We start from the raw sequence: 27,177 nt of genomic DNA, 5'->3' as shown, positions 1-27,177 counted from the left end.
ATAGCAGGAGAAAGGAAATGATGTTGTTAGATTCTTTAAGGAATTCTAAACAGGAAAGAGCTTGTTGCTGTTGTCACTGCTGTCATCATCCCTGGCTAAATGATTATAGAACTATTTGTGGCTTCTACTGTAATTACATCTAATCTAGCCCAATTTCATATATCATAGACATAAGATAAAATGAATCATTTTATCCAAAGTGTAACATTCTTCCATTGTTTCATTAAAAAAAACAAAACCTAAGAATGCATAACTTTCAGACACTTTTAAACATAATGGCTGAAATACTGTTTGTTTTTTACACCGGCAGAAGGTAGATTGTATAACATTCATTCACTCCCAACTGGCAATTGAAGAGTCCCCACTGGGATTCTCAAGCATGTGCCAAACCAGCACACACATACCCACCCCTGAGAATTGCAGCAGTCACCATCTGCAAGTGAGTGAATGTTATATCATCTGCCTTTTGTTTCCACAGTTGCACAACAGGACTTCAGTCAATGAGTTAGATCCAGACCTTCATGTTTACTGTAGATCTGTTACATCAACTGGGGTTAAATGGGTAAAATCAGTGTACATTCTAAGAATTTCAATAAGTCAACTCTAAACAATAATGTGCCACCATGTCAATTCTAACCAATGGTGACCTTTTTCAGAGTTTTCCAGACAGAGAATACATAGAAGTGGCTTATCATGCAGGGTGGATAGCTTAGTGGTTTAGGTATCTGGCTACAGAGTCAGAGGTTGGGAGTTTGTCTCCCGACTGTTCCTCCTGTGAGGAGAGCCACCCTTCATGGCATTGGGCAAGCTACATACTCCCAGAATGCCTCTAAATGAAGGGAATGGTGAACCACTTCTGTGTATTCTGTACCTAGAAAACCATGGAAAGGGTCGCCATAGGTGGGAATTGACTTGACGACACACACACATATGCACTCTAAATATAAACAAATCTGGATCCAGCTAAAAAATTATTATGAGCGCAGAATTCTTTCTTTTAGTCAGCAATGGGAATAGCACACTTTACCAATGCAGCTGGATTGCTGCCAATGTGCTACGAAGTGAAATGCCTGGATTTCATTTTCAAGTACTATAGAAAGTCATACTAATTGTTGAGGTCTGTTAGTTCCCCAGCCTTAAGGAATTCTTCTTTTAATTCAACAGAACTGCTGCACCACCAATGCTTTCAGCTCTCAGTCACTGAACTGGTTTGAATATGGCTTGAATCTCCTGACTCAGGTACTGAGTGATTCCTGACATTGTCTATGCATCAAAGATGAGTTTTGCACCATGGCTAGTGTCAGAAGAGGAACAATTCACCTCATCTTGTGAGCGTTGCGAATTCAAAGAGTCTATAATGTGTTTTATTAGCAATGGGAAGTACAGTTGAACCCCCCCCCATCTGTGGGGGATTTTGGTATCTGCCCTCCCCCACAGATCACAGATAATATCTAATGCTATATATGACATACCAGTAGTCTGTTGAACCCAGAGCTTCCTGTAAGGATAATAACCTAGGGTGACTGGCAATGATGACACTCTGCAAGGTAGAGGGAGTCACCTCAAAATGGCGGGAGACTAGGCAAAATGATGGTTACCTATAGAGCATAATCTCTGTTTCTCTCTAGTGTTCCAGTTCTGGTTGTTTGCATTGTGTAAACACATTGTTCTGGGTTTTTTTAAATAATTTTTTTTATATTTTCAGACTGCAGATAAGTGAAATTCCAGATACTGATCTCATGGATATGGGGGTCCTACTGTACAAACCAGATTTCCAGAACTATCCACTTTGTGCTTCCCAAAGATATATGTCTGATGATGATTACCTCACATTTGTTTAGCAGCCCACGTTCTTGCAGCCTTGAGCAGATGCTTCGTATTCTTCCAGCATGCTCTGGGTGGTTGGTGTAACTGCCACACATACACTGATGTTTCAGCATAAGTGGATCATATGCAACACCTTTAATATAAAAAACAGTATAGGAAAAAATGAAAAGTAAAGTTAAAATGCACTCTGCATGATCCTCAGGTCTGACCCTGCAATCAGCATTAGTGAGATGGCTGTGAAAGAATTTTGGGTGTTACAAAAAACAGTCTATGAAAAATTATGTCATTGTTTTTATTGTTGTTGTTGTTGTTGTTGTTGTTGTTGTTGTTGTTGTCGTCGTCGTCGTCGTCGTCGTCGTCATCTTTATTGCTAGAGATGTGGAGAAATGCTTGAGTGATTGGATGTTTTTCTTTCTTACTCTTTCTTGCAGGATCTTAATTGATAAGGTTTAGGTGTGGATAAAAATACTCAACACTTGGAATAATATAGAAATGGGCACAGATGTGAATTTTGTAGTGTCTACATTATGGAAAGAAACCAATGGAGAGGGAAACTTTTCTCCTCACAACAAAATTTTCTGTGTGAGGGGTTTTTCTCTCTCTCCAAACAAATCCTAAGGGAAATCTGGTGGCATTTCTAAGCTACTGTATTTTGTGATCATACTTTCTGGAAGAAGAGCTAAGCAAACTGCATCTTTCCTGCACATGATCCATCTCACTGCACCAAGAAATACCAAAATGCACAGAATTGTTACAATTTCTGAGCAAAATAGCATATTTCCGATGCAGAATTCGCCATGAAGGCATTGAGATGAACAGAATTTAGCACATTTCTACACCAAAAATGGCAAAAATGGAGAATTGTGGGTGTTCCCATTGTGGTAAAAAGCTGGGAAATTTAACTGATATAGGGAGCTCTCAGCTGGGAGTCTTGGCATAACAGGATTTAGAAAATCAAAGATAATTGTTTTTTTTTAAATTATGAATAATTGTCACAGACATGTCTGTTAATAGTGGTAGACCAGTTTCCCATTCTCAGCACCCACCAGGAATGCAATGAGCCTAGACAACTGGAGCTGTCATAATGGAAAATGAGAAGCAGCAGCAGTTCAGTTCTAGTCGAGAAATATTTTAAAAAGAAAATGTTCAAAGGTCCAGGAGAGATGCAACCTGTTTAAGAACATACTGAATCCATAGAAGCTAAAGATGTGAGCAGGAAAAATATTTAGCTTCTCTCTCTCTCTCTCTCTCCACACGAAAGCTGATGAGGCTAAAGGGAAGAGCCTTCTATGCCTTTTTGGGACACTGACATAATGTTCTTTGGGGGGGGGGTCCTGCTTATGTTGGAGGCATTGTCACAAGCCCTAGTGGGTCTATCTGAAGTTCTGGGTAAGTTGGAGCACCAGTCTCAGGTCCTGCTATGTCTTATTGTGACACTGTCCTAGTGCCAGACAATGAGAGGCCTACAGAAGGTGTCAGTGGGCCTACCTGCCAAAGTGGTCTCCAAAGACGCTGTTATTTGATGTGTGACAGTGCAAACATCAGGTCTCTTTGAAATATTCTACATAAATAAGCACCTAGCATATTTAAACAATACTATTCAAATGTCTTAATAGGATATTCATTCCTCCAGAACACAAAGTTCCAGTGGCTCCAAACCAAATCTGCAGAGGATTGTAGTTTTTGGATCAGCTGGTGTAAGCAAATAGTAATGTTGAGCTTGCATCATGTCCATCTCTGCCCAAGATGGACATGACGGGGTCTTGTACAAACATTTCAAATCAAAATATTTAAGTCCTAAAGTACTTTGATTCCAAACTGCATAATGGCTGATGAAGAGGATTCCTTGAGTTAAAATGAAATCTGAATGTACTCTCCCCTCCACCCCAACTTCAAACATTTAAATTGATTTAGGATGTGCATATAATTCACTTCTGCAGCTGTGGGTCACACAGCACGTGGACTACAGTACCACAACAGAGCAACAGAGCTGCCTACTAAAAATAGAATGTAGGATTCCCTAACACGATCCAGCCAATACTACTCTCCCACCCCTTCCCCACCCCCAAAAAAGTAAAGACAGAAGAGACAACTGTTTTCAATTGCTGGCTGCTGCAGAATGTTAGTAGAAGATAATTATTCTGCCTGGAATGTACTCTTGATTCAAGCCAATGGCAAAATTCCCCACTGAAAGTGGAAGGGCCAAGTTTTAACTTGCCATTTCCCTCTCCGCAGTTTCTCAGTCTCTCTCCCTCCCTCTCTCACAACGGATTCTCATCTAACTGCTTTAGCATAGATTTGTGAATGTTTGTCCACATATGTCAGGGTGAAAATTGGCCTCCTGAGAGAAACGTACATTCATTTTAGTACATAACTGTATTATCCTTAAGGTTCACAGTGGGTGACACATTTTACAAATGTTTGTTGAAAATGTAGATAAAATATAATGTGTAATAATCCCATTTTTCTTTCTCCTATATGAAGTCTTTTTCGAGAGTTTATATAAGTTTTTCTTTCAGACTACAACTTCCAGAATCCCCAGGTTAGCATGATCAACAGCCATGCTGATTGGGGAATTTTGAAAGCTGGAATCTAAACAAAGTAGTTTTTCCAAGCTCTAGATCTGCCTAAGACAAGTTTTTTATATATATTTTATTTTAAAACCACTAATAAACATTAAAACATCCAATAAAAATAACTAAAAAGAAAGAAAAAAACTATAAAGACACAATACTCCCTGCCACTTGGACCTTTGGGTAGTAACTGTTTATATCATCTACTCTTCTGAGGGCCCCTTCCAAAATTGTGTTAAACATTGCCCCTTCCCCTTTATCAATACAAAATCAATAATTCTTCCTATATACCTCCAAACACAATCTTTACTAGTTATTCCCTTCTTAACATTTTATCATTAATTGCTATATCCCAAACGTCTCTATCACAATCACTTAATATATTATGAACTGTTTTCCAGTTCCTAGCAATAATCAATTCTCTGAAAGGTAAATGAAAGCTGGAGGGCACCTGAGATTCATTACTTGTTGGTTGACTGGTGGTCAACAATCTGAATTCATGTACAGTGGGGTCTTGACTTGAGAACTTAATCCGTATTGGAAGGCGGTTCTCAAGTCAAAATGTTCTCAAGTCAAATCTGCATTTCCCATAGGAAAGCATTGAAAACCATTTGATCCGTATCTGCTCTTTTCCGTCCATAGAAACTAATGGGAAGCTGCTATTCTGCCTTCGACCACTAGAGGGGGATATTTTGTTTCTTTTTTTCTTAGGTCAAGAAAGGTTCAGGGAAGGCAGGGAAAATACAGTCCAGGCAGTACAGTACCAGGCAGTCTGAAGACTGTCTCCCAATCCACTCTCTAAACACTGGGAGGAGTGAGGAAGCAGACAGGCACCCTTTTCACTGGCCAACAGTTAACTGAAAGTTCACATTTTGCACTTTCCCTGCCTCCCATGTGGTTTTTTTTTTTCAGTTCTTAACTCAAATCTAAGTACTTAAGTCAAGTTAATATTTTCCTATGATAGCGGTTCTTAAGTCAAAATGTTCTTAACTCAAGTCGTTCTTAAGTCAAAACCCCACTGTATGAATATGGGCCTGCAATACTGGTTGATATCAGAGCCTGGAAAACTTACTTTTGGGGGAACAGAATTCCAAGAATTCAAGCTGGATGAGGGATTCTGGAAGGTATAGTCTTAAAAAATAACTTTCCAAGGCTATGGTTGATTATAAGTAAATACAACCCCATCAGGTCTAATGTCATCAAGGTAAAAAAAAAGAATACATTATTACAGCTACAAGAAGAATAGGTGGCATTTAAACCAACTGATTATACATGAATTATACATTTATTCTTCTTGTTAAGCAGGGCCTTTAAGGAATCCTACCAGTCATGAAGGTGTGCTCTATGGGCTGATCCACTGCAGGGTGAGGCAATGTTGGAGTTGCTGGGGAAGACTGTGTCCGGACAATTGGTTGACGTTTATCTACTTGTGCAAAGCCGGCTGAAGCCAGCTGAGCTCGGTACCTTTGCAACTGCTGGATACGCCGATGCTCCAGGATCTGCTATTGTCAAGAAAGAAGCACAGTAGAAAGAAATGTGAGAAGGGATCAAGCAGAACACTGAAGGTGATGTGTCAACAAATTAAGTTCATTAGGTCAGACCGCTAATGAAGGAGTGCAGACAAAAGTGCCACCTGAGATCGACTCAATAAATCTGTCCAACAGATGTGTTCACACAGGCTGCGATTGGCTGCACATCTTGTTACCCTAAGATAACTTCTGCTTCCAGTGAAGTGAAGTGAATGTGGCACAAAGCTGCCTGGCTTAGGGAATCAGTGCCGCTGAAAACAAAGGCTTCTTTAGCAAGCCATCAAATGAAACAAAATTATCTAAACAGAATATGTCATCCAACACAGCTTCAACAAAATGACCAAATACGGTAGGTGTTAAGGAATACAATAGACTGAATTTAGACTTAGTCATACATAGAGTTTGTGGCTGTTGCTGCTGCTGTTATGGGCTGTCAAGTCAGAACAAATTTGTGTGACCCTAACAGGGCTTTCAATGTAAGTGAGATATTTAAGGAGTAGTTTTACCAAAGCCATGCATATACATACCCAGTGAGTTTATATGGCCAAGTAGGGATTTGATCCTACATCACTTGAATCCTAGCCTGCCATTCCATCTACTACACCACACTGGGTACATTGAGGAGACCCATTAAAATCAATAGGATTTTCAGTAACTCTAAATACTCTAAATCTTAAGCCATCCCAATATATCCAAAAAATTAAACAGAAAATATATTGAACCAACTCCAATTTACATTATATACTTTACCCTAATACAGTCCTTAGGTGTAACCAAAATAAACAATGTCCCAATGTGATCCTCGATCATCTGATGCTCCAATTGAGTGGTCTATGTATATTTTGTTATACATGTGGGAGTCCCAGGCAAGCAAATTGTAGAGCAATGAGGTACCCTATTTTATGGAGGACAATCTTCTACTTGAAGAGCTATCCAAGGACAGATCTGTATTTAGGATGTATCCTTCCTTTAACCAAACATTCAGTCCATGTCCATATGAATGATAAAGAACCAATTAGAAGGTCTGTGAATTGCCAGTCATGAATTAGCACCTAGTCAACAGACTCAGCTGGGACACATGCAGATGGATGGGGTATAAATAAAATAAAATAAAATAAAATAAAATAAAATAAAATAAAATAAATAAATAAATAAATAAATAAATAAATAAATAAATAAATAAATAAATAAATAAATTCAGGTAATCATTTCCAGGTTTGTACCTATACATAACAGCTAGGATATCCCCACATTGTGCAAATGTGTCCTTGTTTAGGTGTTGTATTTCCTCTCAGGGATGTGAGAGGCCTAAATCCAGCAAGATCCAGAGGAAATGCTGAGATTTTCAATCTTTCCCCCCAGTTTCTCACAGGCATCTGAAATCATGCTCCAAAGAGTTGCCCAGACCTCCAGAACAGTTTTTGAGGAGCTCTGATGACCGCAGAAAGGAGAAGTACAGAGCTGTGTACAGTTGTAAGGCAGTCTAGGAAGCTGCCTTCCAGGTGGAGGGAATACATGGAGGGAGAAGGTCTACATAGCATCAGGGCTTCTGGCACTGAAAGCATGGCTAGTTCGCAGTTCATGTAGAACAGTGGTCCCCAACCTTGGGCCTCCAGATGTTCTTGGACTACAACTCCCAGAAGCCTTCACCACCGCCTCTGCTGGCCAGGATTTCTGGGAGTTGAAGTCCAAGAACATCTGGAGGCCCAAGGTTGGGGACCACTGATGTAGAACACAGTTAGTCCCATCTATTCTGAGGGCATCTCTGACTTTGCCAAAGATGCCTTTTGAATCCATAGTGCTATGCACCCAAGTTCTAGCTCTAATAATTATTGAGTAATAGGGATTTAATGAAACAGCTTTTCAGTGTTAAAAGCCTTTACTTGGGAAAAGCCTAGGTTTATTTCAGGGTAATAAAATAAAAGATTTGACCTAGTAAAGTGGTCTGTTAATAAATCACATGCTATCCCAACGTGTTGTGAATACCATTGCTAAAAACATTGGCATTCTTTATACAGTATGCAGACATGTAAGCCTCACTGACTCATTTACTCCTGGGGCCTTCCTAAATGACTGGGGTGTTTACACAACAGGCAGCTGAAACTGGAGCAGAGTTAGTCCAAGAAAGTCAGATCGTGAGAAACATGGCACAAAAGATTCCTCATAAGACTAGCCAATACACCAGTGGAAAGCATGTCTAATCACACCTACTAATAATGTGGGTATATTGGACTCCACAATTCATACCATGTGACTCATCCTTGGTAGCAGGAACAGTGGGTTCCCAGCTTAGGACCACAGATATTCTGAGACTAGAAGTCCCAGAAGCCCTTACCATTGAGATCGCCACCAATGTGGGGGCAAGAGGGAACTTGCAGGAGCTGCCAAGGACCTGATCTGAAACTAATAAGGTAAACTATGTGTGGTAGACAAATGGGAAACATCCCACATTGCATCTTTTTAGAGCCCTCAGCTTATTTAAGTGGGACCTTCTGGTGACAAGGAGAAGCATAGTTATGTTTCTAGGACCCAGGCTGACTTTATCTTTGTTTCTTCCATTTATACACCACTTTTCCTCCAGCAAATTCAAGGTTTTGCTCTCCGCACTATGTACTTGTACAGTGTAAGACAAAAAACAATAAATAGTTCTACAGCAATGATAATAAAGCAAAGGTAAGGTAAAGGTTCCCCTTGAGAATTTTTGTCCAGTCGTGTTCGACACTAGGGGGCGGTGCTCATCCCCGTTTCCAAGCCATAGAGCCAGCATTTGTCCGAAGACAATCTTCCGTGGTCACATGGCCAGTGCGACTTAAGACACGGAATGCTGTTACCTTCCCACTGAAGTGGTCCCTATTTATCTACTTGCATTTGCATGCTTTCGAACCGGTAGGTTGGCAGGAGCTGGGACAAGCGATGGGAGCTCACTTCGTTGCGTGGATTCGATCTTACGACTGCTTGGTCTTCTGACCCTGCAGCACAGGCTTCTGCGGTTTAGCCCACAGCGCCACCACGTCCCCACGTCAGCAAAAGCCACTGATAAAAAAACCGATGACTAGCATTGCTAATTAATCAGCATTCTGTTCCTTGAGATTTCAGGGCCATAGCCTGAGATTGGAGGGGGGACAATTGCAATATCATTGGGGCAGATCTGATATGGGGATAGAGTCCTCAACGGAACATCAAAATAGTGCATGTGGAAGACATACAGACAATGTGGAGACTTTATGAGGAATTTCAATGCTAATAAGTGAATTTTAACACCACCAGCAGTAGCTACTGGTCCAGAACATTCAAGAGAATGAAAAAGACAGGGATCCCTTTGTTCCTTCCAAGTGAGTTTAAATGGTGTGTCCTGAAGCCATGTGAGTGAACCCCATAGATGAGTATCCCCAAGCTGGCATCACATTCCCTGAGTCCAAGGCCTGAGTTCCAGGAATGGAGCCCCCAAAAGCTGAAATTGGCAATCATGTAGAACTATGGGGTCCTGACAAGTGAAATGTATAAGATAATTAATGTGTGTCTCTAGAAAAATACTTGTATTTTTTGCTGTAACGTACTTGCCAAGAAGCCATCCTTTTGGTGGGCTACCTCGGATGGTAAGCCCAAAGATGCAAATCTAAGCAATATGGAGATTCTTCCAGTTCCATCCCTGGTATGTTGCATGATAGTTTGGTTTGTCCAGCATGAAAACCTTTGTCCTGGTAGACGATTGCTCTTTTCAGTGATTGAGTGCCCATGTTTGTTTTATAGTGACATTATCCCCATCAACAGAGTCACTTTCTGCAGCACGTCTTCCCCTGAAAAGCTGCTGATGCTGCCAATAGACTTTCCAGGTAGGAAAAATAGTATTGTTTCACTCAGAAGCAGGGAACCTGTGGTCTTTCATATATGATATACTACTATTCCCATCATCCTTGACCATTGGCCAAGTTTCTCAGGCAGATGGGAATTAGAGAGAAACAACAGAGAACAACAGTTTCTCTAGCCCTGGTTCAGTTCAGCTGATAAGGTCTTTAAAGAGCAAACAATATAAGAAACATTGATTGTATCATTCATTCATTCATTCATTCATTCATTCATTCATTCATTCATTCATTCATTCATTCATTCATTCATAGTAGAATCAATTGTTTTTCTGCCTACCAGGGCCCTTAAGGAAATGTACAATACAGCAGAGCTCAGAAATATTATTATTTGGACCGTAACTCCTAGAATTTTCTCAGTCGGCTTGGGGAATTCTGGGAGATTTACTAAAAATAACCCCAACAACATATGTTTCTGTACTTTGCAATATAGTATATTAAATAGATTCATTAAAAGCTGGTTAGAATAAAACATATTTAAAAATCAATTTTGCAAAGCAAAGACCAGATGGAATAATACAATCTGACCAGCTGCTAGAAACTCAGAGACAATTGACTCAACCAGACTTTTTTCTGGGAAAGAATTCCACAATCAAGGTGCTGCTAGAGAAAAATCATTTGTTCGTGTACTCTATTCAGTAGCAATCTCAACATCCAGGATGATGGGACACAGAACAGGACTTCTATTGAGGATTTCATATTCTTGTTAATTCTACATTTCTCACAATACTATTTCTGTCCTTAAACAGTGCCTAATGCATTTTTGTGATCATCCCAGACAATTATTCGAATGCCTTTTGCATGCTATTTACACGACTCTATGCATCTTCTGTGCATTTTCCCCAATATATGCAATTTTGCACACCTTTTGAATTGGAAGTATTGGTTGCAAAAATTGGAAAGCAAGAATTCCAAAGGATAACCAAATTCTGCTTCTCTTGTTGGTTGGAAAGTGTGGAATTTGATATGGTCTAATTGAAACACAATCTTATCAAGTTTCTCCACCCAACCAAAGTTTCCATCAAGATGGGCTGAACAAAGGAGTATGAAACAGCAACTTTGTAGGTTTTTAGCTGGAGCGTATGCCTTGCAGGCCTTCTCCCCAATGAAAGAGATGCATCATATGGTTCCATGAGCCTTGAGAGCTGGACCCACAGGCAGACTATTTGTTGGACCCCAGCTGCACCACTATCCAGTTCAGCAGAAATCAGAACCCTGAAATAAGCTGGCCAACACGAGACACCAAGTCTATTGACTACCCTCTTCATTGTCTTTGCTCTTCTGACATTTTATGAATCAGCCCCTGTTGCTGCTTGGAAATTTGTTTTACTTGGACTACAACTCCCAGAACCCACCCCTCCCAAAAAAATTCTCAGGATGCCACAGCCAGCAAAGCTAGTTGCTCTGGGAGCTGTAGTCTAAACCTTTGAAAGTTTCCGCACTCTGGGCTCTGTAAATATAAAGCTATCACTGCCTAACCCAAGTTTGTTAACTCGTGGGTTTGCTTTTAGCAAACATTAAGCCTAAATGACAATGAGACATTTTTGAAAACCATGATCCCTTGATGAGTGAAGTGAACTAGGGAGACAAGTTTCAGATCTGGCTAAGGTGAAGCTCTGGAGATACTTTGTAGTGTTCATTATTTCAGACAGTAGAATCTTTGGGACCAGCTTTGACTATAGTTAATGTGAAATCAATCCATGCCAGGGTGAGTTAATTTTGGGTTGGGCAAGAGAAGAAGGGGGGGGGGCATCTATACTTGCTGACCTAGGTATAAATGGAGGATCAAAATGTGGAAAATAAAATTAGGGCTGCGTTAGCACATACTATATTACAGGCTGTACAGCAAAGTTGTATTTACCAGCTTCTAGTGTCTCCAACTGATTTTGGACCAAGGATGGCAGAATACATTTAGAAGTAATCATAGCAACTGAGACCAGTAAAGCCAGAGTAAAAGGTAATGGATAGTCTGGAATTAGGTTGCAAGCAGGGTGGAGTGGGAGATGATGGGATGAGGAGTGGGAGAGAAGGAGATGAAACCCCAAGGATGCATAGAAATAAGGATTTCATTGGTCCAATGCATTTCAAATTAAAATTCCTTCAGGAATACTCAGGAAAGTCCTCCATGTTGTACCCTATGGCGGTGTGACAGCACACAGTGACTTTAAAGCAGCTGTCCTCGGCCCTTTTTTTAAGGCTATGGCTATAAACACAAAAGAAATATAGACTGAACCAGGATTGTATAACTTACATAACAGACTTTCTAAGGTGGTGTGTGAAGAGTTGTTTCCAGTCTGTGGCCCCTTGCAAATGTGCTAGGCCCCCTCAGAGGGGTCATATGGCCCCCATTAAGAGTGGCTGCCCTTCCCCCAAAGAAACTGAATTTGGGATGCAGTGGGCTATCTGATGGAAGCTTATGACTGGGGTAGATGAAATTCATTTCTGCTAGATTTGGGGGTGAGGCATCCCCTGACTCTGTCCATGAGCCATCCCTGGGTCTGAGATCATCTTTATTATTGGGCATCATTTTTTAAATGCCATGGATGCTTTCCTTCCTTTTGTTTCTTTAGCATGGCTTGGACACAATTACAGTGGTGCCCCGCTAGACGATTACCTCGCAAAACGGTTAATTTGCTAGACAATGATTTTTTGTGATTGCTATAGCGCTTCGCAAAATGGTGTTTCCTATGGGCGATTTTCACTGGACAATGTTTTGGACTGTGCTTCGCAAGATGGTTTTTTCGGGACCGATTTTTTCAAGATGATAATTTTGACAGCTGAGTCCATGACTTGCAAAACAGGTGTTTTCAGGACTGTTTTTCGCAAGACAGCAATTTTTACAGCTGATCCACGCTTTGCAAAACGGTTTCTCTATGGGTGATTTTCGCAAAACGACGATTTTTCCCCATTGGAACAGATTAAATGGATTTCAATGCATTCCAATGGGGAACTGCATTTCGCAAGATGATTTCACAAGACAGGGATTTTCACTGAACGAATTAACATCGTCTTGTGGGGCACCACTGTACTGAATTCTTGTTCATGAGCAATTGGCACAGCAGATGACTTCTGACACTGGTATATTCCCGTCAAATTTGCCTACAGGATAGGAGAAGGCATCGAAGCTGCCTCAATGTGTATGTGTGTGGCATACAGCTGAGGACATCTTTGTGGTACAGCTCATGTGGGAATCTGTTGCAACTTGACAGTATGGTGCACTACTTAGGTGCGACATTTAAGTAAGAAATTATTTGAGTTCATAGTTAAGAGAGAGTTAGACAAAACCATCTTAGTCCTGAGATGGGATGAGAACTTGGAAGCTATATATACCATAAGTCTATATGAATACATTTAATTAGGTTGCAATTCTCTTTCTTCTTCCCCGGGAATAAAGCCCATGAGCTCAGCAGGACTTTCTCCTGAGCAAATGTTCATAGGTTTGTGCTATTACCCCATGTTTTAAGCTAGAATAAACAAAGAAACAATATTTTCACATTTATTGGGGTGAAACTTGGATGAACTTTTTAAAAACTGAGATAGGTTTGAATTATTTGGTTAGAAATGCTTTCTCAGAAGGGCACTATTTTTGTATTTGCCTAGATGTTTGATCCCAGATCACACAAAATGTTAATTTTAATTGTTCTATTTAGCTGGCCTTGGTTTGTGACAAGCTTGGTATTATACAGATTTCCTACCTGCCACCCTCACTTTTACCAAGTGAAATTATACAGATGACTCTTCTTGAAGCTCACCTCTTTATTCCTAATTATCTTGGCCCTGTGTTCACTCAATGAAATGTTATAGTTGTCCTGGAGAGTTCTCATTTGGGACGAGTGACAAACTAAATTACCCAGTGTTTGGAGATTTAAAAGAAAACCTCACAAACTGCAGATCCTTGTATGCTAAAAAGCGGTCTTGTGCATTTGCTACTAAAACAGAAAAGAAAAGAAAAGCTCCCTTATTGACACTGATCCATAAGTCACCCGAACTCATTTTTGGATATTTATCTCTCACTTTATCTCTAGAATTCACCTGCATTTTAAATTGATCCTTGCTATACCAGATGTAAAAATAAAATAAAATAAATGTACTGAGCTAAGAGCCTTGTAATACTAAAAGATTAAATGTGGCATCAGTTTTCATGTCCTAGAGCCCACTTTGTCAAATCTATTAAGCTTCACACTTGGTTGGCATTGCTAAAGAAAAAATAAAATTGTAAACAGCAGATCCTAGTAGTTGTGAAATGTAATAGATCAGTGACATTACATATACAGAATAGTTACTGATTCACAGGAATAATAATTGATTATAATACCATCTTTCTAGCTATGCTGACTTTCTAACAATGGTCAGTATCCTATTGCTTGTCACAGCTTGAGAAGACCTATTAGTACATTGGGATTTACAAGGGTTGTGTCATTGGATTTACTCTATGGTCTAGACTACCAACTGGGTGTTTACCAACGAAGAGGGAATAAAATATCTCTGAAACATCCAGTTAAGTTTTAAATGAATGGCATTAAATTTTCTAAAGCCAATCCCCCTTCATCAATGTCTGAGTTTTTTTGTTGATATATGCTACTAACTACTGGAGTACAAAGTAATTTGGGTGCTGCTTACCAAAAAATAATCAAGGGAAACCACTGCCCCACTGGTTTCTGAACGTTAGTTTTAAATAATGTAGTGCTTTGTTTAAATACGTGTATCCTGCTTTTCCAGAAACAGATCAAAGAAGTTTATAAGAACACAATAAAACACACAAACAGAAATTAAGAACAACAGATTAAAAACAGCAGAATAGTCACTAACAGAACACCAGTCAAAGTGATCAGCAATGTAGCCAGTGGGTAGATCTCCTGGGAGAGAGATTTCCCAGAACAAAACATCAGAACAAAGGAGGTATATCCCTAGTAACAACTGCCTTCACATGTTAAATCTTCCCTGCTTTCCCAAGGATGATGAAAAAAGCTCACCTTTGGGTCAAACTAGACATTGAAGAAAGTGTTATTCCTTGCAATTACCCTTTTTTTCCTTCCCAAATAAGGCGATTTCCAAAAACATATACACCTCTGCAATGGGACTTGCATATTAAGACCAGGTTTACCTTCTTTTGGCCAATCACAAAACAAAACAAGCCAAATACAGGATAAACAGGTGAAAAAAAAATTATGTAATGACAAATGCTTGCTTTTCACTACTCCTAAAAAATGTGCTGCAAGCATCTTGTCTGTTTTGACCCTTAATAAAGAAAGGACAATAGCAAGCAAAAGAAAGATCTCCAGAGTCTGGACGTAGCCAGCAAATGATGCAATGGATTTCCCGGTTTCTTCCAGTGTGACGTCTTCAGTTCCCTTAGCTGGACACAGGTAAGTTGTCTTCCATCATGAACAACTCTGAGTTTTGGGAAATTATTTCACAGCCATGGATGATCCGCTACTTTGAAATCTCCACTTGCTCTTTTGAGATTCAAGTTTAGTTAACCTTCTAGCTAATTATGCAGCCTTATGTCTTTGAGAATCACCAGCATTCCTGATTGCGCTCCCTGGGGCCTTTGCCTACTCAAATTAAGGAAAGCAAGGGAGATCAGGCCCATGGCTCAGGGGCCTGTTTCCTGTGTGGTTGATCAAGGCATGCATCTTAAAACATTTCCCATGAGTGAACAGTATAGATTCACAAGGACTAATCAGACATATTATTTGTCACTTGAATCAAGGACCTAGCTTCATAAAGTGCTCTACATGTCAGTAACATACGTAGCTTTCTGATCTATCTTTTCCTAGAATTTTAGAGTTGCAAGGAACCTCAGTTGTCTGGCAGTCCATCCTCTATTTAAAAACGTCCAGCTAAGGAGAGTCCATCACCTCTCCTATTCTAATACAGTAGACCCATTGAACTTCTTGTGTTGTCATAAAGTTCTTCTTAATGTTTAGCCAGAGTCTCCTGTCATGTAATTTGAATCCACGAGCTTGGATCCTTACATCTGGATCAACAGAAAGTAAGTGTTTGCCCCTCGTTCCCCTTGGTTATCTTCCAACCACAGAGCACTTGAAGGCAAACTAAACTCCTCTTCACACGCTGCCACCAGTTGATCACTAAATCAACATACTTTTCTAAACAAAGATGAAGGTCCCTTCATCACTGTCTTTTAAATGACACAGGTTTATTGATTACAGATGTTTTGATTATAATTCATAAGTATCTTCTTCAGGTTTCTCAATCATCAATAGCAATCTTTATTTGATCTTACTGTTACTATACACTCTTCTGACTAATCACACCCCAGATCTCCCAAATATCACTCTATCTCTCACTCCACTCTGATCTCCCTCTCTGACTCTGACTGACTCCACTCTGCTCTGCTCTTCACTCTCAGGCTCCGCCTTGTTATATCTCTCTCGGCTCCGCCTCTCAACAACATTACCCTACAACAAGAATAATGCATGACTATTTAACATAATAGGGGTGAACACCACACCTGGTTCATCTTCCAGATGTTTGAAATTGGCCATCATATCACCTCTGAATCTTCTTTATTCTAGACTTAGCACACCCAATGTTATCAATTATCTTTATTTCCAGATCATTTATCGAGGTTTGTTTGCTTTCTCTGGATAAATTCCAACTTGAGTCTAGAATCTCCTATTCTGTAAATTCTGCACATCTTTTGTTAGCTTGCATAGCCATTAATCCTCAATTAAAACTTGTTTAGCACAAATGTTGGCAACATTCCATCTTTTCATTTTAGACTCATAAGAGCACAGGCATGCACATATATATTGCTGCATGTATTTTGAGAACACTGTTGATAGTGGTGGCAGATGCCCCCAAGGAAACAAAGGGACTTGAAGCCTGTTTGGCCTGAATAAGAGATAATTAAGATGAGATATCATAGCTTTCTTCCTGTACTTATAGTGCTGTCATGCAGATGACAGGACAAATTGGTTTTCTGTTGTTCTTTTGACTGTATCTAAGTCAATGGGGTCAAATTTCAAAAACTAAAAACTTTACCAGACTATACCAGAACTGTCTGATGTTCAACAGTAGAGAAGACATTTGCAGAAGGTGGTGGAATCTCTGTTGTTAGAGATTTTTTATTCAGAGAATAAATATTAGGAAGTTACATTAATGGATTCTCACAATTTGCAGATAGTTGGACTATTAGATAATCCTTAAGGTCACTTCCAGATTCTATGATTCTACCACCAATTTTCATAAAAAGAATATGAGTATGAGTATGAATTCAATGCCCTCCTAAAGTAACATCTTTACTTATGATGTGTTATTTCCAGATTCCAGAAGTAAGTTCTCTTGGAAATCAGCCATTCATGTTCACAACCCACAAGCTGGACAAATATGGCAGATCCTGATGAGGCAGTGTGCCTATGCAGCCAGAAACAATTCACTAACACAATATTGATGAAGATGCTTCCCAGGAACATTACTGCCTCCCTGTGCTTACAAGTCCTCTCTCTGGCTTGTGTAATGTACACGTTTGTAAGTTAAATACAATGTGTAAAATTCCAGCTATAGAAATGGCCTGAAATTAAAACTACAACCTGTCTTTGTAAGCTTCTTAGGAGAACCCACATGTGTGTTCTGTGATGGCTTTCTGTCTTAATGAGATAAGGATGATTGTGCAAGGGGTGGCTGGGTGTACATGAGCTTTTAAGCCTGCAAGAAATCTGTGCAGAAATTGCATCAGCTTTGGAACCAAGATGCTTCTCCTCTTCCTCCTCCTCTTCCTTCTTCGCTCTCTCCAGAAGATCAAAAGAACCAGCAGGGGCTTCACTGCACATCATTTCTGCTCTCTTCCGTTCCAAGTGCAGAAAGAGAGGCAGCAGTCACAGTGGCCTCTGACCCAGGCAAAGATGGAAGCAGGTGGTTGCTGTTGCCCTAACAGAAGGGATTTTGCTACAGATAAAAAAGACTGGAAAGATTAAGGAAGTCCTGGGGCTGGTGGAGTTTCTGTTTGTCTCAGTGTTTATTTGGAAGAAACGTTCACAGCTCACGTTGGGACTGCAGTTTGCAAGCTGGCCAAACAACTGGGCAAAATGTGGGGTGGGGTTGATTAGTTCAACTGCCGAGCTGGAATAGCTGGCTAAAATCAAGGGAAAGTTTTCTGCACATATCTCAAGTTCTAAGTATTAAACCAGAAGAGGCTAGGCAAAATCTATGCAGAAAAAAAGAGCCCACCTTGCCAAATAGGTGAATGCTGAAGAGTGTCTCGCATCAGGATGAGATTCTGGCTGGACTATCTGGATGTCACTTAATAGACTTTGAAATGAAGTAGGGAGAGCAAAGAATAATCAAGTAAAATGGTCTACCTGAATACAGGACAGATGTTCTGTGATGGTGGAGAAATTCAATCAATGCAACAGTTACGTGCATGCAATTTATGCCCCAGCATGTGTACAAAAGATGATCTAGCAAATGGCCAAGATAACACTATTGAAGCAGCCCACTTCTAGTCAAAAATCATCTAAATACCTTAACATTTTCATTTGTTTTTTTATTTTACCCATATCTCATATGGGTGCATAATTTTAAATTGTGCCATGCTCTGATATGAATAAAGAAAAAGTGGAATTTCAGTAACATAGGAAGAGGTCACTCAGAAAAAGACTGTGGAATCTCTTCCATAATTAGAAAAGCCACACCTGTGAGTGGATATTAGAAAAGAAAGGCACACTTATGCACACTTAAAATTCCGCAAAAGCTTTTCAGGAAGTGAGATCACAACTGACACATAGATGCCTCCATTGTTCAGATGTTTTATCCCTTCTAGATCTCCCTGTTGCACATGAACAAGGAATTTTCTAAGAGAGCATTTTACTGCAGGGCAGGGCAAGTCTCTCGGGTGGACAATACATTTTTAAAGAATGGGTGTTCCTTCAGTGATGAAGAATGTCTGCTTGTCATAGTGTGTGATTTTCCTAATCTACGTCTCTTGCATTTAGCATATTTTGTTCTATAACTCAACCCTGGAAGTTAATCATGGACTTAATTTGCTAATCTAATTGCCAAGGCATGTGTCCCTGTTTAAAGTTTTCCTGTCAGAGGGAAATATATATTTCATCATAAAATATGTAGATAGATAGATAGATAGATAGATAGATAGATAGATAGATAGATAGATAGATAGATAGATAGATAGATAGATAGATAGATAGATAGATAGATAGATAGACAGACAGACAGACAGACAGACAGACAGACAGACAGACAGACAGACAGATCTAGATCTATCTATCTATCTATCTATCTATCTATCTATCTATCTATCTATCTATCTATCTATCTATCTATCTATCTATCTATCTATCTATCTATCTATCTATCTATCTATCTATCTATCTATCTATCTATCTAATACAGTTCAACAGTGGGAATATGTATTTTTTTCTTAATGTCTACTTGGACTATCTGTTTTTTAGTTAGTTGCTATCTAATCACGCTAGCACTTCTTCTGACTGGATCCAGCAGATCTCAGAGGATAGGGTCAACTGGTGCATACAGGTGGTGAAATAAATACCCTCTGAACATGCTATTTTCCAGAGTCTTCTCACCAATGGCAATGGATTTGCAGCCAAGGCTAGATATCATCGGTGTGCTATGTACTCCATGTCTGGGCCTAGTCAACTGGATATCACATATCACATGATATTGACACAACTACGGGAAGCAGTGGAAGATAGGAGGGCCTGGCGTGCTCTGGTCCATGGGGTCACGAAGAGTCAGAAACGACTAAACAGCGAAACGAAACAACAGGTACTGAAAGGCATGTTGCCTCTGGTGCCGGACAGAGTGCATTTCTTCCAGCACCATCAAGAAATGCTTATGGGAAGAAAGAGAATTCCAAGTCAGTGTGACTTAATTAAGAGAGTGACCAAAAATGTGTTTTGTTCTGTCATTAATGAAGCACAAGCTTGTATATGTTATACGAGATGAAGAACCTGCTGGAATAAAAAGTTACCAGAGTAAAAGCATAATTGTATCAAGGGCAATTCATGACTGAAGAGGAGGCACCTCCACACTGAATTTTTTGAGGTGAGGGACCTCCTCCTCCCAGTACACATGTCACCCCTGTACACATGTATAACTGGAAATTCTCTTTTCAATTTGTGTGGCTGAGAAATTCCAATATTCCTTCTTCTTTCCTTCCTTCCTTTTTGCAAAGCATATTGTGAAACATTTGGCCACCTAAAATGCTTTTCACTTCCCAGCTCACTTGGCTTGATCTCTAGTGCAGTGGTCCCCAACTTTGATGTTCTTGGACATCAACTCCCAGAAATCCTGGCCAGTAGAGGTGCTGGTGAAGGCTTCTGGGAGCTGTAGTCCAAGAACATCTGGAGGCCCAAGGTTGGGGACCCCTACTCTAGTGCACTTGAAATGTTCTTGTGCAATTTTCATTTTGAAAATCCAGTAGACACCTTGTTTCACCCCATGTGGCTTTACTGAGCCACGTATTTGCTAGGGAAGCCCCAAGGAATGCTTCTGCAGGCATCAGACCAATATCTCCTCACTGCTCAAAGGAGGAAAACTTCCCTCCCCCTCCCCCAAACTGTTGCAGCTGCTTTGGTGCAGTCTAGCTGCCTATCTAGAAGATGCAGGGAGAGGGAAATATTTATTTCTTCTCGGAGGGAAAAACAAAGACACTCTTATCCAATTGTCATTCTGAAAATGGTGATGCCACTGGGATGGCTACAAGCCCAAAATAAAATAACTGCTTAAGTAAGCAGACCAGCCTCCGTGCTAAACACAGCATTGTCCATCTCTTTGCTGACCACAAGACCTTTTCTTTGGCAATTCAGCTTCCATCAAACAGGCCACTACAGGACACTAGCCGCAAGGCAGCAAAAAGCTCATTGGAATAATTCTTTGCAGATGGCAGGAACCGGAAGTTTCAAGAAAGGGGGAAAATGAAAGCCATTCACTCTTCCAATGACACAGACCTTTGATACCCGCCTAGTCATTTGGGCAGAGAGCGGCAAGGTCAGGAAGGCACATAAAGATTGGTGATTAGAGAAATACTATATCAGCAAAGTGTGGCGAGCTATTAAAAGAAAATGTACCTTTTATGATTGTGTGGCTAAAGCTTCCCAGAAGCTATTTGTATTAGATATTGAGTTAAGCATAACTTATTTAGCTCTGGCATTCCAGAAAACATTTTGATGTGAGCTACTGCAGGAAAGTAAACACAAAGAGAAGGAGGAAACAAGACTGATCCCAAACAGATTTTTAAAAAAACCAAAAACGTGTAATTTAATTTTCTGAAGCCTTGGATTTTTGAGCATACTGAAGTGAAGGAATTTTTGTAAAATACTTTAAACTTGGGGGTTAAAAAAAACCCTATCAAGTTACTTTGGCTGATCAGAAAACAGTAAGGGAAAAGCTTGCCTGCAATGTCAATTTATGTAGAGAGAATATACGCATATACGTTCCCAACAAGACATGTACCTATTTCTCAATATTAAAATACTGTACCTGTTTAACTGGACAGCAATAGGGCTATCCTGCAGTATTTTTGAAGTGTAACCTAATAGAACAGATTATATTGGAATAATGCCACTTAGATAAAATAACTGATGAGTTTAATTTTATGTGGACAACCGTCTCCATCACCTCTCTTACTTACGAACTCCTTCCAGACCTGCAATAGTAGGAACGAGCTCATGACTGAAATCACAGTAGCAGAGATGCTTCAAATAAGAATGATCCTCTGTCCACCTGTTATTACAGTGTGCCCTTAATACAAGCTAGAATCTGACCTCTAAGGTAGGGAGGGGAAGGGGACAGGGGATAGGCTGTGGGGATGGGTGGCTGCCTATTGGCCCACCAATTCATTTTTTCAGATCTTCAGATAGTTCATTACCATGAGGTGCCATGTGGAACTTCCAGTGACCAGTCTGAGAGAGTGAGAGCGATAACACCTGCTCCCCCTTCGCACCTGAGATTTGTGACACTAACGGGTCTCATGACACCAGGGAGGGAAAAGGGCTACTTGGGTCCAATTTGGACATTGTCACTTAGGGGTGTACTCACTTTTGTTGCCAGCAGTTTAGACATTAATGGCTGTGTGTTGCATTATTTTGAGGGGACGGCACATTTACACTGTTGTACAAGCTGTCTACTCACTGCTTTACATTGTAGCCAAGTGTCATTTCTTCAGTGTTGTCACATGAAAAGATATACTAAAATATTTATGAAATGTGGGCAGTGTACTCACTTCTGTGATATACTGTATATAAATATATATTATAAGAATGAAATAAAATAAATAGAAATGTTAGAATAATTTATGGAAATGTTTATCCCAGTGTTCATTATAAATATATAAAACATAATGAATGAAATAAAATAAATAGAAATATAAAAATAATTTAAACTTACATGATAATTCAAATTCATTTCATTTCAGTGGAATCAAGAGACCTCTGTCAAGTGCAGGGGTATAAGGCATGTTTGTGCATGGGCTTTAAAGAAACCTGGTCAATCCTGCATGCACTCAATCTCATTTCTCCTGCCTACAGTTGTTAAAAGATGCTCTGTGTGGAATGCAGCCACACAGTATGAGCTGGAAAAATTGGTATCCCAAACCCGCTAATTACAAACTTTGGCAACATGTCCAATAACTCTCTTCCATGTCTGACATGCAAACATTTATTCCTCCCATAAAAAAATCCGTTCAGGCCTCAGACGTACCAATTTTGTGTCATTTATATAGGCCAATAGCCAAAGAGTTCATCACAAGCTGAAGCGTAACAAAACTCATGAAGTCCATGACTTGGGCAGAGGAGGGGGAGGGTGTTAAAGTGCAACGGCAGCATTCTGTTGTCACACTAAATGGCTGTTTTGGAGAGCCTACAAATCTCAGTTAAAACTTGGAAAGAGTAATCATAGAAAAGTGTATCATTTCTTTCTTGCCTGCCCCTCATCACTTTGTTATATCATTTGTCTTTTCATGGTTTTTTTTTTCCAAATGGAAATTTACCCCACTAGATGAAAATCCCTCTATTTGCATTTCTTTATAATCTGTTCTTTCAAGCCAACGAATGCTCTACATGTAAACGCTCTCTCTTTCCTTTCTCCCGCCCTCCTTCCCTCACAAACACACATTTTCACCCTTAGTAATTATATTTCCAGACCTCTCTTTCCAGTTTCAAATCCATACTGAATCCACTCGTTGCTTGAAAAGATACTGCACAACAGCACAGAAGGAGAGAGAAACAGATCAAAAGATCAGCATGTTAGACCTGAAATTTCAGACAAGGTGAAATTTCCCAGAAGGCTTAAGAACACAAGAAGAGCCCTTCTGGATCAGGCCAAGGGCCCATGTAGTCCAGCTTCCTGTATCTCACAGTGGCCCCACCAGATGCCTCTGGGAGCACATGGGACAACTAGATACCTGTCTCCTGATACCCCTCCCCTGCATCTAGCATTTTGAAGTACCTTCCTTTTAAGGCTGGAGATTATACATCCCAATCATGCGATGGACTTTTCCTCCAGAAATGTGTCCAATCCCCTTTTAAAGGTGTCTAGGGCAGATGCCACCACCACATCCTGTGGCAAGGGGTTCCACAGATTAACAATACGCTGGGTAAAGAAATATTTTCTTTTGTCAGTTCTCACTTTCCAAACATTCAATTTGAGTGGATGTCCCCTGGTTCTGGTATTGCTTGAGAGGGAAAAGAGCTCCCCTCTATCCACTTTATCCATCCCCTGCACAATTTTAGACAATCATGTCCCCCCCTCAGGTGCCTATTCACTAGACTAAAGAGCCGCAAACACTGTAACCTTTCCTCATAAGGGAGGTGCCCCAGCCCAGTCATCATTTTAGTCACTCTCTTCTGCACCTTTTCCAGTTCCACTATGTCTTTTTTGAGGTGCAGTGACCAGAAGTGTACACAATACTCCAGGTGCAGCCTCACTAATGTTTTGTACAATGGCATTATAGTGTTGGCTGTTTTATTTTCAATCCACTTTTTAATGATTTTCCCCACATAAAAGTTATAAGATTTTCTCATTTTCTTACCACTTTGTTAAGTCAATTATTCTTCACACTTTTTGTTGTTCTTATAGTCATCTCCCCCCCCCCTTCACAATGCCCCGGAACTATTCCTAGTCTGAAGCAAGATTGTTGTTACGTGTTGTCAGGTTGCCTCCAACATCAGCATCAGCATCCATTGTCTAGAATAATGTGTCCCTAAAGAGAAATAGCCGCATTCTCAATGTTGCATACTAAGAGGTCTTAATGTAAGTTCGGGACATGTTCAGTAAAGTCTGTCTGCTTCCTAGACAAAAACCAAACGGGACAGCACGGCCCAGCAAGGGGAGAATGATACGCAACAGGGATTTCTGCCTATTGTATATAGATGAAAGACACTGCTGTGCCCACAGGATGGTAACATTTCATTGGTTAATCAGTGAGATCAATCGGCCAAAATGTTCATTTACTGTATTAAGAAAGTGTTCTCACAGGAAGTCAGGCAGGCCCTATCTTTGCTGTCCTTTTGCAAGCAGGCAAAGACCTTTTCCTTCAGCAAGCTCTCCTTTAATGACTGGCTTCTTGAGTGGGCTTATTAAATGGATGGTTGTGGCGTACTGCTTTGAATGTGTTTTCAGTGTTGCATTCGTTTATTGTCTTTTAGTGTGATGTTTCTTTGATCCTTTTTAGTATTTGCATACTTACTGTTGTTAGCTTTAAATATTGTCTTTTAATTATGTAAGCCCCCCCTTAAGGAGAAAGGGAGGTATGTATAAATAAATAAATAAATAAATAAATAAATAAATAAATAAATACATGCATGCATACATACATACATACATACATACATACATACATACATACATACATACATACATACATACATACATACATATTTAGGGTGCAATTTGACACACCACTACCATTTGGGGAACTTGTGCCTGTACTAGTAAACAATAGGTGATTAATCAACTATAGCTCATCTCTTCAAAACATCAGATGAAGACAGAATTGACATCATGCGAGTTGTGCAAAATACACGATTGTGTAAAGCAAGTCCAAAATAAGTGTGCTACTCCAAAATTAGTGTATGGCGAATCACAGCATTTATTAATTTGCTGGACCCGCTTTCAGTTGTTCGGGGTACACTGGTATTGTTTTATTTTCATTGGTCGATTTTTCTTGGCTTATCTTCTACAGATGCACTGTGGGTTTTTCCCTTATTCATGGGTATCCCATCCCACATATCCTGTGATATCTCGAAAAACCATCTGAGTTGGAGCCTTGGCAAAGTGCAAATGTAATGAAATGTATTCAGTCTGATTGATTCGATCGGCTTCGAGGCAGATGGCAAACCAACAAAAAACCTGTTAATTGGTTGCCATCTGTACTGCTTTGGATGACAATTAAGATATACTGGCTGGAAAGCAGAGAGAATGTAGAGAGAGGAAATCTTATTACTTTGGAAACTGTCAAATCTAAGAGGACTTGGATTTCCTCGTTTAGTTGCCCCAGCTGCAACTTTGTGCCTTTTACATTGTTTTGCCTGACTGCGGTAATTGGCAGAATGGCAAGCAGTCGCCCCTTTAGGGCCACTGCGCTAAGAATGGAACAAAGTCTCTTCAAGCTCTCTCGCGCTCTCTCTTCTTCAGTTCAGTTGCTTTTCTGGGGTCCAGGCGAAATCTGGCAGAAACCATTGTGGGGAGCCTAATTGCACAGAGCTTATTCCTTGGAGGTCACTGGTAGGATAAATGTTAGTCTAATTAATATGTTCAAGCTTTCCTTTGCCATTAAGTTACATGCTGGAGCATACTTTAGGGTTGGAGCTAACATCTGCTAAAGTCTATGGAAAAGATCTTCAGTAAAAAAATGAGGTGGTTGGGTTTTTCTTTGTTTTGTTTCAGTAGACCCTTTCACGCAGTGAGTTGCACTCTTTCCAAATCAAACCTTCTCTATGTCTTAATTTCTATCCTGTTCTGCAGTATTGTGCTATATGGAGGAGGGGTGACTTCCACACTTAGAGCCCTATTCACTTACTTTTTCCCCGGTGTGTTTTGTTGCAGTACCATACAAAGAGAAGAGATTCTTAGCTCTGCTGTCCTTGCCATCGTGTATGGCATCATCCCATGTTTGGAGAGCAAAAAATCTGAAGAGGGAGAATGTCCACTATATCAAGCAGTTCTCCATTTGAGTCTGAAAACTGGAAAATTGATCTTCCAGCTCAAATGGAGAGTATCTATGGCTAGCAGGGGATCTCTGTTTCAAATTCATTGCCCTCCACATTATGGGATGGCAATGGACAAAGGAATGGCATGGATAATAGCACTTTCCTCCTTGCATGTTGATAAAACATGTAAAAATAGTAAGGGAAGGGATCTAACCATGCATTTCCCCCATGTGTTTAAATAACCTACATGATGCAATGTATAATCTAATAAATATATCTATTGACTGAGCAAGGCTATATCTTTCCACCTCCCCATGCACCTTGGATATTTGAAACAGCAAAGCTCAATGGAAAATACATACTGTATGTGTGCACGCATGCACATACACATGTGTGCATGCAGGAAAAAAGGCAATGATAATTCCAACACAGAGCTATGTCAGCAGAGAATGTAGAAATTTTGTTTTAGTGTTAAACTGCACTGGCAAAAATCCTGTGGGGCAGATTCTGTCTGTGCAGCTGGAATGATGTCATTGTCAGTGACTGATTGCCTCTGATTAAAGTTTTTTTTCAGTTTTGGGTTCATATGATTTCATCTCATTGCAAGTGAACCATGCACACCCTGAAATTTAAAAAATAAAGTCTTTAATCAATAGCAATCTGCCACTGATGATGATCACTCCCATTATGCAGGTGGAACTGTACAATAGGGTTTTGGCCATTGATGATAAATTTTGCAAATCAAAACTGTTTTTGGGCTACTACTTGTAGAATTCTCCTGCCAGCATTCTGGCTGGAGAATTCGGGGAACTGTAATTTTAAAAGTAGCATTTCCAAGTTCTGAGTCAACTTTCAGATGTCTTAGGGAGGTTCAGGAACAGAACAGCATGCCAACTTCCATCCTGTCTCATCAATCTATAGGAAATAAGGATAAGAAGTATTTTTAAAAAAAAAAACAAAAAAACTTTTTTGGCTATTGGCTCATTACTTACAGCTATCGACACATATTGGAGTGACAGAAAATTACTTTGGGACCAAGTTATGTGAATTGCAACTGGAATTCCAGGGATAGCCAGTTGAGAAGTCCAAAACAGATACCAATATGTGGTGTGTAATTGTCCTTTGTCATTTCAAAATCCTGTCTTTGAAGATAAGGCCCTATCTACAATAAGCTCTAAGGATCTTCCTAATGTCTTCTCTACTATCTTGTGTCTTCTCTGTGTGCTTGAAAACC

The 27,177-nt window shown here is 40.0% G+C and overlaps 1 protein-coding gene across 11 annotated transcripts in view; it reads right to left on the bottom strand.

Moving 5' to 3' along the window:
* Positions 1 to 27,177, bottom strand: part of HDAC9 (histone deacetylase 9) — a 546,236-nt gene that overhangs the window by 155,240 nt on the left and 363,819 nt on the right. For all 11 annotated transcript variants that reach the window (XM_073003276.2, XM_078377172.1, XM_078377173.1 and 8 more), the window contains 2 exons: positions 5,725 to 5,902; positions 1,827 to 1,960 (listed from right to left, as the gene is read on the bottom strand). In XM_073003276.2, the coding sequence (XP_072859377.2) occupies positions 1,827 to 1,960; positions 5,725 to 5,902 (312 nt within the window). The remainder of the gene's footprint in view (positions 1 to 1,826; positions 1,961 to 5,724; positions 5,903 to 27,177) is intronic.

This window comes from Pogona vitticeps, chromosome 6, assembly GCF_051106095.1.
Source record: "Pogona vitticeps strain Pit_001003342236 chromosome 6, PviZW2.1, whole genome shotgun sequence".
NCBI classification, from domain to species: domain Eukaryota; kingdom Metazoa; phylum Chordata; class Lepidosauria; order Squamata; family Agamidae; genus Pogona; species Pogona vitticeps.
Note: the sequence above shows the minus strand (reverse complement) of the source record. Positions and strands in the feature narration are given on the sequence as shown.